The 16,528-nt window shown below is 45.0% G+C and overlaps 1 protein-coding gene across 1 annotated transcript in view; it reads left to right on the plus strand.

Moving 5' to 3' along the window:
- Positions 1-16,528, plus strand: part of ITGA9 (integrin subunit alpha 9) — a 1,159,507-nt gene that overhangs the window by 676,906 nt on the left and 466,073 nt on the right. Inside the window, exon 18 of the mRNA XM_069613210.1 lies at positions 15,532-15,682. Within this exon, the coding sequence (XP_069469311.1) occupies positions 15,532-15,682 (151 nt within the window). The remainder of the gene's footprint in view (positions 1-15,531; positions 15,683-16,528) is intronic.

The following is a 16,528-nucleotide window of genomic DNA, read 5'->3' on the forward strand; positions in this document are numbered from 1 at the left end:
CGCATCTATGTCATGGGGCCTCATTACACGGTAGGCGGTAAGGGTTTACCGGTACCGGTAAACCTTTACCGCCTTACTACGAGGTCCCTTTGCGGGTTGGAGAATTTAACGCCTGCTTTTTGCAGGCGTTAAAAACCAACCCGCAAAGGGACCAGGGAGCTAATTACCACCTTCCCCATTTCCATTATGCCCTATGGGGCAAAAATGGGAATGGGGAAGGGCAATGAGGGAAGGGGGAATTACCGCCCCACCAACCTTGGAATAGGGCGGTAATTCCCCTTTCCACCAAGGCGGTCCCGGTATTTTACCGGCATGGACCAAGGTGCTAATAGCCCCTTGGTCCACCGCCGTCCGTGTAATGAGGCCCATGGTGTCAGTTGTGATGTCATCAGCTTTCTTCAAGGTTACAGTCAACTTGCTCCATTGATTCCAGCTGTATCTCTTCAACACAGTCATCAGTATAGGGACTAAATGGTTGTCTGAGTGAGTAGCGTTTCTCTCACCTTGATGGGGAGGAAGGGTCCAGGAATCATGTACACCTCTGGTTTCTCTACCGCCAAGATGAGAGTGGGATAGATGCAACGAGGGCCACGATTAGGTCTCCGTCTTCAATACCGGAAAATGGTAATTCCGTTACCGGCACTCAGTCTGGCGGAATTACTACCAGATTATGAATACCGGTAATGGCAGTAAATCACCATTCCTTGGAGTCCCATAGGACTTGCCAGTATTACCGCTTTTAGCTGAAGGTAATTCCGGCCACCCCACTGTCAAACTTGTGTGTTTGCATATGTATGTGTGTGTGTGTGTGTGTGTGTGGTGATGAAAGGCTGTGGTCAGCATGGGCACCATTGCAATGAGTTTTTTCTATGAAAATCCTGGCATGTATTGGGTAGATAATAAGGTTGTATACGAATTGTTTGTATTACAACTGTTCGAATGACAATTGACCTTTTCACAATTGACCGAATTGTGAAGGTCAATTGTAACATATATGCGGGGGGGAAACCCCCCGCAACCCCCCACCCAACCCAAACCCGCCAAAACCCCATATATATATATATATATATATGTATATATATATATATATATATGGTCAATTGTGAAAAGGTCAATTGTGACCCTTTAAATTCGGTCAATTGTTCATTCGAACAATTGTAAACAAACAATTTGGATAATACCGATAATAAGACATGTCACAGGGCAATGCTGGATATTTGGCACTGGCTGCAAAACAACGTGTGTAAGTCAATGCTGGCATACGCTGGGCACAAACAGAATAAAAAGGCTATACAGTGACAATACTCACATATATTGGGCACAGTCAGCATTAAAGTTGCAGTAGTGCACCGTGATCTTCAAAGTGTGTTTTGCTTCTGCATTCGTGACATATATTATGCCCACAGGTATTATGAACATACCTTGAACATACCTTGTAAAATGTACCTGTGCACTGTTGGAGACATGTATTAGATTATTTCATGGGTTACCATGCAGAATATTAAATTGAATGGCTTTTATCCAATTTTTCAAAATAAGTGTGCTGTAAAGTGTACCATTTCAACCTGTTTGTTAATAAAATCGGCAGCGCAGAGCAAAAACACCAGACCTACCCTTGATTGTTTTGCAACAGCGTATCACTTTAGGGGGAAATATTTATGTCTCTCCAGTGAAAAATGTCACCAGCTGCTGTTACCACTATCTAAAGTGATGAGCACAAAATTTGATGAACAAATTTAAAAGATATAAAATACATATGTATCAATGCATTTAAGAATGTATATTTGCCAATTGAAACATGTATTAAGGGAGGTTGTTTAAGGGGCTGTCTTGTGGATTCTGATTTCCTTAGGCATGATTGGATGCCTGTTGTTCTCTGCAGGCCACCGTCCATACCAGGAAGGACCAATGAAATGAATGTTGAGGAGTCATGTGAGTGCCGCCTGTTACATTCACTGGGGGTCTAGCGGCACCCATTTTCTTCTGAGTGCGCAAAGCTGCATAACACACATTACTTCGCATTGACCTAATCAGATGTCTTTGTGAAGGATCTACGAACATTCTTCCAATTTCTCGGATTAGTTTTTGGCCAAATGTACTGCTTTTATTACCACAAAAAAACAGGTTGAGACCCACACCCCCTCTTCCACCTCCCACCCCTCTTACTATATACCTCACTCAAACTTGCCATCTATATTTTTGTGGTAAAAAAGGCGGCAAAAGCAAAAATCGCTGAAATTGACATTTGGCAACAGAGGGTAATAACTTTGTGAAAAAGGCGGATGAATTCCTTTTATAAAATCTGCAGAGAGTTCTGGCGATGGGGGTTCTTGTTCAGGTTAGACTGCGCTTCCGCTGGTTTATTTGCATCGTGTTGAGCATCATTAAACCTAATAAACCCTCTTTGAATCCTATTAACAAAATAAATAAATGTGACGAATGGAATCTTCTGCTTCTACTTCATACTTTCTTCTTTTAGCACTCCTAATTTGCTACACAGTGTTTAAGCCTTGTGGCGAGGTTCTGTCGAGTTAATGTGGTGGGCTGTTATGTTGATATGACTTTTTTGTAATGCGCTACAATCCCTCAAAGGCCTCTAAACAATGCGTAGGACGGGAGGTGAACACACATAACCATTCCGTCATGTGTGTCCTTTTTAATAGTTCTGGGATGCACCGGAGTTATGTTAGGAGTTTCCCAGCAATGTGACGGTCTCTGGAATGAATGCCTCAGCCTGGGCATCTTCTCCAGATAGTTCAGAGTGTTTTCTCTCTTATCAACCCCAACATTCCCTGATGCCTTTGCACTCCGTTCCCAAGTTTATTATTTTTCACATTTTCTTGTTAGACTCAGATGCAAAGGAGTTCGGGCTTCCTTTCATGTGTGGGACACTGTTTTGCGTGTCACATCGACCTACACACAGCCCCTGCCTTTAGGCATGCCATCTTTATAAATGACCCACGTTAAGTACTCAAAGATGCGTCCATTGCATATTAAATCCCTGTGTTTATGTGCCGCAGCGTGGCAGACAGTTCTTTCAGAGGGTTACCTTCACTTTGCCATTTGCCCGGGTAATGTGCAGCAGATGCAGGGGCTGGACGGCGTTAGAGCCTGGGTGCCTGGGCGAAGCATCTCAGCAGGTACTATTTACCAGAGTGACGGTAGATGGGCGCCTTTGCCGCGGTCCACTTCCTCCCAATGTTGTTAAGCTGCTTCTGATTCTTTCCGTGTGTGTGTTTGAGGGCAATCTTCTCTAGCAGAGTCAATCAAGGCCTCACATGCAAGGCCAGCACCTGTAAATCATTTCCACATAGGCAGAGGTCAAAGTGTGAGGGAACTAAAGGGTACAGCGTTCCCTTACTTCTAAGGGAAATCGGTCATAGTTCCCTTACTTCATGTGACCTGGAGTACCGTTCCAGGACAGTAAGAAAGGCCACTTTAAAAAAAACGAAAAAGAAAATATCAGTAAACGACATTGTGCTATTTCACAAGTGCTGGCACAAGGGGCTTGTTATGATATGATAGGTTATTTATAACGCGCTTAATACCCAGAGGTTTTTAAGCGCAGACCCAGGGATTGAACCTGTGGTACTCAGTGTCGCATTGCTTCGAAGGTGAGCACGTTGCCCATGAGCTATCCTCTCTAGACTAAGCAGTTTAGGCACAGGTGTTTGCAGGTAATGGGAGGAGCGGGACTATCAGTGGCTATTGTCATGTACATGCCCGTTAAGAGGTGTGAATGGTGTGTGAAGGGAAGGGGAGGCTGCATAAAGCTGCATGCTGAGGGGGCAATGACACACTCATGGTGGTCATTTAAATGCATATTCTTTCACACTGTTTTCTTTAGTCTTGAGAGAACTTTTGTAAATCACAGCTTTTTGGAGTGGAAGGAAGGACAGGTAGGATCCAGGTAAGTGGTTTGAATTGAGGGAAGGCGGGGGCGGGTGCTGACTGGATGGGGGATTGAATGGAGCAGAAAAAGGGACGGGAGAAAGGAACATCGTTCCACTTCTTTTTTGTGTGCACTTCGACCACTGCACATAGGTTCCAAGAACCTTTGCATAATAGAGCCTGTAAAGGTCCAGAGACCTGCGAGGGCGGGTGCTTAGACAACCATTTCAGACGAATAAGTGGCTGCATGCTCAAGATAGCACATTACAAGTAAGACATTACTACTGGACAGTGGTCGAAGTGCATGAAAAGTTGTGGAACACACGAGTATGTCGCCGCTGAGCTATCCTCCTGAGACCTTGAGAGTTGTCTTTCTTGGTTTGAAAAATGCTATGTTTAAAATATCAATGACCTATAGACAACTTTTTCTTGGAGCAAAGACTTGTCATTTGAGCTCATTTGCATACCTATAATGCATTGCCCATATGGCTCTGAACTGAAGACAAACTTCCAGTGATGGCTACTGTTTGGGACAAAAGACTCAGCAGCAACAAAGACAGGGGCAGGTGCATTTAAGAACCCAGCAAAGGACCGAAATCAGCTCAGAGAAGCTGGAGGGTGCAGACAGCCAGCAAAGAAATGGTCCCATTACAGAGGCAATGGCTGGAGAGAACCCAAGATGTCCCATGAAGGAGCTGAGGTGGCGCAGCAGCAAGAAACGCAGATATCCAAGCCAGCAAGATCAGATGCGACTCCTTATCATAGGCACTTGGGGTCCAGCAAATGCAGGCAGCCCAACAAGAAAGCAAGGACAGACAGACACTACTCCCAGCTTGGAGAATGACTTAAAGCAAAGGAAGAGATCTGGATGTGATTCCACCAGGCGGGCAGGAGAAGGGTGCTAGGAAAAATCAGCCAGTGTCCATAGAGTATGGTCTAGTCAGGAGCTTCAGCAGCAGCCCTTTTTCTTTTGTCTTCAGGTAGGAATCGGGAAACTTTCTCGGAAATGCACAGGGCCTCCCATTTATTGGTATTGCATTCACCCAGGGCTGGTGAAAGTCAGCACACCAATCACACTCCAGGCATGCACACCACTGTGTTGTCAGCCAAATAACCAGGTTCACTCTAAAAACCACTGAACATGCAGGCACCTCAACACTGGATGTAGATTGCGAAGTCTACAGAAGTGCCCAGTTTAAATCAAAGCTGAGGTTACCTTTGTGGGCTTTGGATGAGCCCACATCAGCAATAGGCCATATTGTCCATGCCCCATAGTCTCCACAGCGAAAGGATTGACCAAAAGCAAAAGCCTACGATATGGGCTTGAAAAATGCATCAGCGTCCCAATGGCTACTATACAGGTGCAATGGTTTAGTAGTGTGGTATATGTAGCTGCAAACCTGGTGCAGCCAAATCTAAATCATAGATGCCACTAGCCTACTCCACAACACACTTTCAGGGTGATAGAATAACCCTGTGACCAAAACAGGGTGCTTACAAAGCTGCCCTGCTTTGGCAGCCACATGGGTAACTAGGGTGAGCACACCAGACAAAGGGCTGCATAGAAACTACAAGTCCCTTCCTGGACACAAACACCCATCATTAAAACATGTATAACACCCACAAAGGCAAGGGTTTGTGTCTTTTTAGAACTATTCCTCATTTCTTCAGGATCATTTTAATAGGGTCATCTTTTTAAACATGATGGAGAAGTCACTATGTGCTGTAGATGACAAAGGGGTGAACTCCACATTTACGGACATAGCCAGCAGGTATTTTCTGTCTTTGGTTGTGGTTATAGAATATATCCTCAAGTTTATCCCTGCTTACAAGTGTGGGATGTATTTACCCATGCATCCGAGCCCTACCTCAAAACTGTGCAGTATTGACATGGAAAACATCATGATGGCCAGAGCTTCCCAGAAAATGCACAGGGAAATGTATGAAGAATAGGCTGCCACTCATTTTTGCCGATGTTATGGGCACAGAAGGACACTGCCTAAAACCTCCATTGGACTACCCACACAGTAGTCTGAAACCATTGGGATTGGCAATGCTGATTGCCAAAAGCAAACCCATAACTGTTGGGAATTAATTTTCCTAAATCCCAAAAAGGGGTGCAGTACCAGTACTCACAACTATCCAAAAGCCGGCGTTTTAAAACCACCAGATTTTGTAGAAAACTGAATAAATGAACCCAAAGCAAGCCAAAGAAAGACTTACTGAGAGGTGGATCCAATGTAAAGTTATATTCTGAAGTGACTTGAAGGTGTATAACAAGACTGGCTGAGCTGTGGATTTCAGCAGTTTAAGTAAATTTGGACTGAAAGACACTACAAATCTAAATGTTCAAATTGACTGAGTGACCTACTTTTGGGTGTCACATAGGTTGAAATTGTTTAAATGTCATAGTTTTAAACTTAGAATCAGCATTCTAGCTGCATATGTAAAAATGTTTAGTTTTATTTGAATGCAGAAACTGGGGAACAAAAAGTGACATTTTATCTGAAACTTGGCTTAAGGAACTGGATTCTGGCAACTACCCCCATCAGGAGTGAAACTTGAGTCACAGCTGTGTTCCCAGGCCTATCTGCCTTTTGCTGGCCACACTAAGGATATGTCATCTCTCTGATAATTGAATTAAGGGGAGCCCCCACAGAATACAGGAGCTCTGAACAAAGCCTTGTCCTGACGCAGGCAAATGTTTTATTGGCGGGAGTCGTAAATGGAGCTTCCTCTTGGCAGAAGCTGGGAGGGGCAGGGTCTCTGAGCTTGGCAGAAACTGGAAAGACTGGTTTCTGTACCATTTGACATGAAAAGACACACCTCTATAGCCAGAATATGGTTTTAGAAAAAGATGAATATCTCATAGAGCGGACTTGTGAAAATTATTTAAATGACACCATAATTCTTGTGATTTTTCTGCCCACATTTTAAGAGGTTTTTAGAACCGGTGGCATGTTCAGGGGGGTTTTAGCGGAAAAGAGGATATTACTCAAAATGTGTGCATGTGAAAAATCTGACACTTCATCAACTAATGTCCATACTCCTTGCGCACATGTGTGTAAATTTGGGGTAATGTCCGGGATTGCAAACCAGTTAAAAAGTGCAAAATATTGCTATTTCTGAATGCAAGCCCCCAGGAAGAGCAGAGTTTGAACAGGGTATACCTCCTGTGATATGTGATGGGTGCATGTAATTTCAAACCACTGTGTAGCTATGAAATATGTATTTGGTTCAAATCTAGATTTGTGTGTAAGTTGACAGGAGGAGTGGACTTTCTGCAGGCTGTAAAATGACATCACTCTGACACAACTTAGCTCCCCCAATCAGGGGAGAAATGAAAGCTTGGCCAATGATAAGTGGAGAGGGGCTGGCTAGTGATGCTGCTCACACCCACCCATTTTAAAAACACATAAAAGCAGAGAGACAGGACAGATAGGGACCTTCAAATCCATTTGCAGCTGGAAGCTCTGCCGGGAAAATCCATACCTTGCCTCCATCAAACCTCCAGAGAGCCAAACTAGAGACTTCAATCTATCCAGAACTAGAGACCCAGACCAGACCAGCAGAGTAGAGCTGACCTGTTAGCAGAACCAGAGAGAGTTGACCCAGATCACTGTGAAGTGCAGAGTCCAGTCTAAAACCCTGACCAGATCCGTGGCAAGGCATATTTCTAAATATATTGTGAGTACATAGCAAAACTGTGCAGAACCAATCTCTTAGTTAAAATAATATAATTCAATCTATTTTAATCTAAGTAGAACTGCCTCCTAACTGTCAACTGTCATTTGTAAAGCTGTCACTTGTCATTTTCTAGTTGCAAGCTGCACTTGTCTTTTTGAACTTTAAAATTTCAAATCTGAAAAACGACCTTTATTTAATCGCTCATATCTCCGTGACCGTTTGTGCTAGAGACTTGCAGTAACTTTCCTCTGAAAGCTGAGAATCGTGGCTTTCCTACGAACCTAGAACCGCATTCCTACCCCCTGTAGTTTTCCCGCTACCGTGATAAACTCATTCGCGAATTTGCAGCGATTTGAAAATTTCTCCACTTGCAAAAAGATAGCTGCTTTTGCTTTCCTCTGAAAAAAATCGTTTGCCTCATAAAAACTATCCCTGCATCACTGCTAGAGTGAGCCTGAGCTAATATTAACTAGATACCACTCACCCTGAACCTCTAGAGGGAATTAAAAGCATTTTAGCATATTTTTTCTTCATTTGCAGCACATTTAAAAGCATTTGGGCCTGTGTTTTCAACTTCTGTAGTCTAAGTTGCTGGGGTGAACTGAATCACGTTTGATTGCATTTCTGAGAACTGTGTGCTTCCCTCCATTTCCTTGCATTGCATAAAAGGGGGGGGTGAATGGTCCAAGAAAGTGATTACATTGTCTTTTGCTGAAATCCTATCAAGTTATTTTCTGTACTGCATTTCATTCCACATTGCATCCATTTGAAACCATAAAAGTATTGTTGCTATCTTATCCATCCTATAACCACTCATCATTGATTATAAAGAAGTGTGCTAGTGCCAGACTATCCATTATTGATTACTGATCAGATTAAGTGTGATATCCAATTATTAATTTATTATAAAGCGTGATATAATATATATTGTTTAAGTTATCAAATAAACCTTTAAACTTGCAAAACAGAACTACTTCTTGGCTCAGTGGGGTCAGGGGGATTCCAAGGGAGGGGTGTTATATAGGGGTAGTCATCCAGAACGCATGAACTGGACATAAAGTTATATCAATAAGGGTTTTCATTCAGTATTATAGACTAGGCGTTGACTTAGCTGTAGTGTTGAATTGAATCCTCTTACACAAGCCTTTAATGAAAACAAGCCACTATCTTTAACTGTGAACCCTTGAATCATGGGGAGCATACAGAACCCCACTCCAAAGAAAAAACTGCAAAGCCTCAGAGGTATGCTTGCTTCTAGCTCAAATAGGGGACAAAGGAGAGGCTATACTGAAGAATAACAATTCCAAAGTATTGCAGTCCAAATAAATACTTGCATAGTTGCTTGGCAGAAGACTAATTCTCCCATATGCACTCCACCTAAATGATTTAACACTCACATGCCAATTCACTGGCTTGCTCACTTGCTGACTGACTCACTAACTGACTGGCTCGCTCACTGATGTACTGTCTAAGTCACTCACTCACACACTCATGCTCTCACTCACTCACCATGCAATATGTCCTATGTTGAATGCGCTAAAGAAATAAAGTAAGTGCCATTGTCATGCTCTCAGTGGACTTCTGGAGCACAGAGGGGAGGTCACTCTCAGAAGCACTATGATACATACCTGCTTCTGTAATTACTCTTAAGAGGACAAGCAAAGCATGCCTTCACTTGCAGGAAGATCTCTCATGCAGGAGGCTGCATGCTCCCCGTGGGGGAGATGGTAGCAATGACTTTCTGTGTACCACCTGTGGAACTGAACATTAGGGGACTAGTGGTGTTTGATATTTTAATGTACATGGAACATGAAAGTGAGAACATGAAATTCATATACTTATTAACATTTGGTGTCACTTTGGCACATATGCTATATAAAGATGAAACCCTTTAAGGATATGTTTCCAGCCCACTACCCATTGTAGCCCCCTCCAGCTAAGGGCCCTGAGGCAAAGGGCAGCTCCTAAAGAAGCAGCTATAGACCGGGTTGGCCCGTGTTAAACTGTGGAGCCTGCAATCGTCAACCAGCAGTGACTGACAAGGCAGGCGAGGTCTGGACAAGGGGACCAATTACTGCTCCCCATTAGACTATCCAACTCATCTTATTATCCTGTCATCATATATTATATCCAATGCCTAAGCCAACTGTGTCGCTTAGCCGCATCTCGCATCTAAGTAGATTGTTTTAGTCAGCCAAATCTCGCATTTAGGCAGATTGTGTTAGTCAGCCATATCTCGGATCTCGGTAGATTGTGTTAGTCAGCCATATCTCGCATCTAGGTGGATTGTGTTAGTCAGCCATATCTCACATCTAGGTAGATTGTTTTAGTCAGCCATATCTTACATCTGGGTAGATTGTGCTAGTCAGCCATATCCCACATCTAGGTAGATTGTGCTAGCCAGCCATATCTGGAATATAGGTAGATTGTGCTAGATCTTGCTTCTAGGTAGATTGTGTTAGTCAGCTATATTTGGCATCTGGGTAGATTGTGTTAGTCAGCCATATCTCACATCTGGGTAGATTGTGTTAGTCAGACATATATCATATCTAGATAGATTGTGTTAGTCAGCCATATCTTGCATCTGGGTAGATTGTGCTAGTCAGCCATATCCCACATCTAGGTAGATTGTGTTAGCCAGCCATATCTGGAATATAGGTAGATTGTGTTAGATCTTGCCTCTAGGTAGATTGTGTTAGTCAGCTATATTTGGCATCTGGTTAGATTGTGTTAGTCAGCCATATCTCACATCTGGGTAGATTTTGTTAGTCAGACATATATCATATCTAGATAGATTGTGTCAGTCAGCCATACCTCACACCTGGGTGGATTGTGTTAGTCAGCCATTTCCCTTGGGGTCACGTAGAAACATCTCACATCTAGGCAAATTGTCTACAGTTGTACTTGCAGCAAAGGTATTTACCCCTCCACCTGGTATCCCAAACCTTGCTATATCAGCCTATCTGCTTTGTTATACCGCCATCTATGCATTTCTCCCTCTATCCAGGTGTCCCAAATATACGTGCTACTGCATTTTACTGTCTACTGCTGTATCCCCATTTAGGCATTTCTCCCGCCCTCTAGGTGTCCCAAAACTAGCGGCTACTGCATTTACTGTCTATTGTTGCATCCCCATTTAGGTGTTTCTCCTGCTATCCAGGTGTCCCACATCTAGGTGCTACTGTGGTAACCCATTTAGGCACATCCCCACCCCTCTATCCAGGTGTCCCAAAACCTGCTACTACTGCCCCCACCTTAAATGCTCCTCCCCCTGACCGGGTGCCCCAAGGCCAGGTGAGTACACATCTACTGTTGTACCCCAGTTGGACACCCCCCCCTCTACTCAGTCACTTAAGCTGATGTATCCTTCCCACAGGTTAGACACCATGCCACACACTGACCAAATCAGAGCCGCACTCTGGCACACTAGTAGGCCTGACAAGACCCACCACAGCCTAACATAGCCATCCCCAATGCACAGCCCATCATCCCAACCCTCCACCTCGTCTTGCAGCCCCCGCCCACCCTCCAAAACCTCAAGGCATATGTCCCTCCTCGCTTGCTCAACCCACCTCCCCCCACCTGCTACACCCTCCATGTAGATCTCGCTCCGTTTAATCAGAAGCGCACGATGGAGAGCGGGAGCTGCAAACATTGACCCCCGAACCGGCCAGTGACCCAGGTAAAATAATCTTCCAACCCCACCCCCTGCTAGTTAGTCACCTGCATCCTCTACTCTCCCAAACAACATTGCACCCCACCACCAACTCTCACTTCCCTTCTATTAGTGCAGCAAGAGCAGCCCTGACGAAAACCCCAACCTCCACAGCCCCCCCCACTCTCACCCGCACCCCATGGGCCACCTAAATGTCAAGGAAAGGCCCAGACGAAGGCCACCTCAGGCCCCCTTTAGCATCACCCATTTTCCAACCCAGATTCTAAACCCTGCCACCTCACTATAGGGCCCAAACCTCCCCGCTGGCACCCAACCTAGTCCTAGCCCTATTCCCCTCTTCATCCATCCCCCCTGGTCCACCTCTACCCCCACACACCTCCTTCCCACACCCTCCAACGTCCACCCCTTTGCCACTACCCACCCCTACAAACCCCTTTCCCCTAATGCCCTCCCCTGGTCACACCCACCGCCAACCCCCAGCCCCTCCTCCACTCCTGCTCTACCTACCCAACCCGTCCAGCACTTGCCAGCATACGCCACCAACTCTTTACCTCTTGTCATCCTTCTTGACCTCTCGTCATCCTTCTTGACCTTTCTACTGCCTTTGATACCATAGATCAGACCCTCCTCCTAGACAGGATTCACTCATTATGAATCAAAGACACTGCCCTCTCTTGGATCTCCTCTTTCATCTCTAATCGCTCACAAATCATGCTCCTCCGGCCATTCACCTCCACCTCACGACCAGTAACAAAAGGGGTCCCACAAGGAGCATCCCTATCTCCCCTGCTCTTCAACATCCATATAAACCCTCTCCCCACACTCATCGGCTCCCACAATCTTACCTGCTACAACTACGCAGACAACACCCAGATCATCATTAAAATCCCAAAATCGTCAGGTTCCAATCATCCAGATCTGTCATCATGCCTCTCTGATATTGACTACTGTATGATGACCAATCACCTCATCCTCAATCCTGGGAAAACTGAAATCCTAGTCTGTGTGAAAATAGCGCTCCACCCAGCGAACCTATTCCCTGGCAGCAATCCCTAGGCCCCCCACCGGCAACCTCCACCATGGTGAAAAACCTTGGATGCACACTGGGCATGGATTTATGAGGTGTATCTTACCTTACCTATCCTCACCATTTCTCCGCCGTCATCTCCAACATCATCCTGCTTAGATGACACAAACTGCCTTTACCTAGGTGCACCAACATTTCAGCTAAGGAAACTGCAAAGAATCCAAAACGCAGCAGCCAGCCTGCTCATAAACCTATCTCACAGAGAACACATCAGCCCTACACTAAGAGTCCTCCATTGGCTCCCTATTGTTCGATGCACTACCATTAAAGACATGTGCATCACCCACTGGGCCATCCACACCACTCTCCCAGAATTCCTTCAAGACAAAGTCACTCACTACCACTTCTCAAGGACTCTCAGATCTTTCACAGCATCTCTCCTAGTTGTCCGACACTACAACTCCTCCAGAATGAGCGGATGCTTTTTCTCCGTCCAAGTGCCGATCAAATGGAGCTCCCGGCCCCTGAACATTCACAATATTGACAATCACCTGGCACTCAGAAAGGCCCTCAAAACCTGGCTTTTCCCTCCCTCCTCTTTAAACGCTCTTGTACTCTACACTGTCGTTAGGCGCACAGAAACGCTGACCCAAGCACAACAACACTCCTATCTGACATTACCCCACGGATGCCAGTAGCATTTGCTGCGGTACACCGTGACAAACTATTGCCCTCCCCTCACCCACCCCCATTGCGACCAGGCCCTTCTCCCACTGCTCAGACTTTTGATCCATGAGACTACAAAATAGAGACACCAGCCAATCACATTGGACTAAGAAAAAGAGCATTGCAGTCGAACTCCATCCAAGCGTACGGTACATATACCTTACACCATGTCTGTGGACACAGGCCACAGGCACGGCCACCCATCCATGCACCCTAGAATGCAGCTATGGCTATGCTAGTCCGGTCTAGCATTTCGCATAGCCGTCCATACTTAAACCTCAACACCTCTGCCATTAGTATACAGCTACAACCTACGCACATCGAACTTCAGCACTAGTACTCTATCCTAAAAACCAATAGCATCCGCCCACGTGCCTGACCTCCGGGCTGCTTACTGGAGCCTAGCCAGTCCACCTAAGTCCTAACCTGGCAAAATGCACACATGCATCTTTTAATTTAAAATCTGAGAACCTCCTACACATGGACTGCGGTCACTGAGGGCGTTCCAACCACAAAGCGCATTGACGCCTTACAAATGGGGAAAGGGTGCTACATAAATGACGAATATAATACAACACAATATATAGCCTTTATTATAAGCAATGGCGTAGAGGGCACTACATGACCTGAGTCCTGACCACTACTGACATGTGCCGCTGTTCTGGGCTATAATGAAACGTTCCAGTAATGAATTGCGCAAGAACCAGTGCAAATGTCATTGTTAGATTATGGGCTCTTTGAAGTGTAATTACTGGGGACTTTGTTTTACATTATACTGAAGGGTGGTCAATCCTAATAAGTTCAGCTGTGGGGTGCACATCCTTCTAAATGCTCTTTGCCTGTAGATGCAACCCATATGGTAATAAGATTTATCTGAAAGCTTTTTCTAATCCACTGGTTAGCCAGTGAGAAGTGACACATGTTCTCAATATTAAATCATCAGCGGTAATCAATTACACAGAGCAAATGTCAATGGAAGCGCGTCTTTTAAATGTGTTATCCCGGCTTCCACTTTACCCCTGACAATGGAGGCGCACATCACCGATGGAGCATTATCCAAAATGGGAGAAACCTGTTCCTGCGCCTGGTCTGCATCAGGTGGAAATGCAGACTCATTAAAACGGGAGGTTCTCTGTGCCTGCATGCATTGCTTCATCAACCTATTGGTGTAGGTCTAGATTTAGATGGAAATTACACAGTTTGCAAGAAGATTTTGTAATTAATTTGGTTTAGCCCATGGCCTATCATTGTTTTGGACATAAAAAAACACCAATCTTAAAAAAATTAACCGTATATGCCTGCCTTGGGGAAGTTCGGTTTAATATGGTATGCTTGTGCGTTTTGCACAGCGCCCCTCTGCCAAAGGCAGTCTCTCGGCGCTAACTAGTGTAGCCACATGAAAGGTAATTGGCGATAACCAACTTTGAAGTGTGTTAGCTTAATTTGCATATCTGCATATATGGTACCACATTATAGAGCTGTTTTGATAAAGAAAAAAGAAAATCTTCGAAGTGTGCTTTCTTTGGAAATAAAATGGGGTTGTTTTAGGGGTATGACATGTACTGCATGAGATGGTTGTACAGCATGGAATGGGCTGTGAAGTGGGCTGGACATGTGGGGGGCAGGATACTGTTTTTGGCTGATGCTAATGTTCCTGGGCTTATAAATTAGAGCCATAACCTAAGTAGGGGCTTTGGAATGGTAGATAATGGGGGAAATAAGCACTTTGTTTGTGGGGGCCAGGTATCACTCGAACAACATGGGCAAAGAGTGGCCTGTCGTGATCCCTCGTCTGTCACCCGGATTTCTGCCAAAGGCATCAGACTTAAGTGAGTATGTTCCCCGTGCGTCTGACATCACAAAAAAGAGATGAAGTGCTTACGGGGACAGATCTCGAGTAAAGCATTATGGGAAAGTTGAACGTAAATGTCTCAGAGCTAAGGTGACATTTGGGAATACAACTATGCAGCACAAAGCAGTCCTCCAATAGAACGAGTTGGCGTGTCCCGAGTTTTAATAAGATCTTTGTCTATGCATGCCCTGACATCCAACCAATGATAGTGTACTTACAAAACGACTGACTTTGGGATCAGCCCCCCTCTCTCCTGTCCTTATTCATCTGAAAGTGGATGGCTCGTTGTGGCCCTTCATAGTTCCTTATGTTGCCCGACCTTCATTGTTTCCTGTGTTTTGGGGGGATTACCATTGCATTTTCTTTCTTGTTGGTTTCCTTCCGTTTTTTGTTTCTTTTCTTTTTTTCGATACCTATTATTGTTATTCCATTATAACTTAATTTGTACCATCTCATTAATAATTGTAAAGTGCCATGGCGAAAGGCGCAATTGAAAACAAATACAATACAATACAACAGTGCAATGCATAGGATTTGCCTGTCGCTACGAGCTTCTAGGTAGGATGCCATAGCCCACCCTGTTGACTCTGAAGTGTATGGCTGTTCCTAGTATGAAGCACATAGAGGGTGGCGCACGAGGTGGTAACTGGCTCTGTCGGTTTCTGGTTGCAGCACGACAGAGAAAGTCAACTATCTGGCCCTGGGAGCTGTGAAGAACATTTCCGTGAACATCTCCATCTCCAACGTAGGGGACGATGCCTACGACACCAACGTCTTCTTCAACTTCTCCAGCGAGCTCTTCTTCATCAAGATGTGGCAGCGGGTAAGTGCGTGCCATTCTGAGATGGTTGGGGATATGGGGGAGAGGTCTGAGTGGAGGGCTGCCCCGGGAGAATGGCTCCACCGATTGTTTCGCTGCATTGGCAGGAAAAAAGGATATGATCTGTATTGATTCAACTCTGAAACTTCCTGTGCACGGTTTTATTGTTGGAGCCCGGGTGAGTGGAAAGATTTACGTACAGTCCGGCATGACTTCCCTTTTATGATGATACACCGGGGAGTTGCTTATTTTTTCATTGTAGTATATCTTTGCCGAGAACGCACAAACAAGCCAAGTTGAATTTGCTGTGCTTTGCGCAATCATGTAGTGGATTTGAGAGAATCGTATTTAGTGTTCCTTGCAATAAAGCCCTTTTTGCCTTTTGGTGTTAAGGGAGCTTTGGTTCTTGGAGGAGAATTCCGGTGTGAGTTGCCTGGGCCGCTGTCTACGTCCCTTCCTCAAGCATTGAAGTGTTTTCCTCTTGTCAGGTTCTTGGCTGAGCAGCTGCCTATTTTGTCAATTGCCGTTTTTTTGTTATGTTACTGTAGCATGCTGATGATTGCAGTATGCCTTGTGTCTGTTCCATGATGTCACATGACAACAACGCCTGTTTCACGCACAACCACCCTCATCAGCATATTCCCTATAGCTTCTCCCAGCAAAATGCTATTCTTTAATGGATGTCCCTTTGGGATAGACACATGGCCGCGTACCCCCGTTTGAACTGGAATCTGGCGATTGCACCCCAATACTTGAAGCTTAATTTAGAAGACATTCACACTTACAAATATCACTCTTCAGTCAGAAGAGCGCGTGTGCTTTTTAATGACCTGTGCACAGAGGTATGCC

Source organism: Ambystoma mexicanum, chromosome 5p (assembly GCF_040938575.1).
Source record: "Ambystoma mexicanum isolate Mex_15411 chromosome 5p, UKY_AmexF1_1, whole genome shotgun sequence".
Taxonomy (NCBI): domain Eukaryota; kingdom Metazoa; phylum Chordata; class Amphibia; order Caudata; family Ambystomatidae; genus Ambystoma; species Ambystoma mexicanum.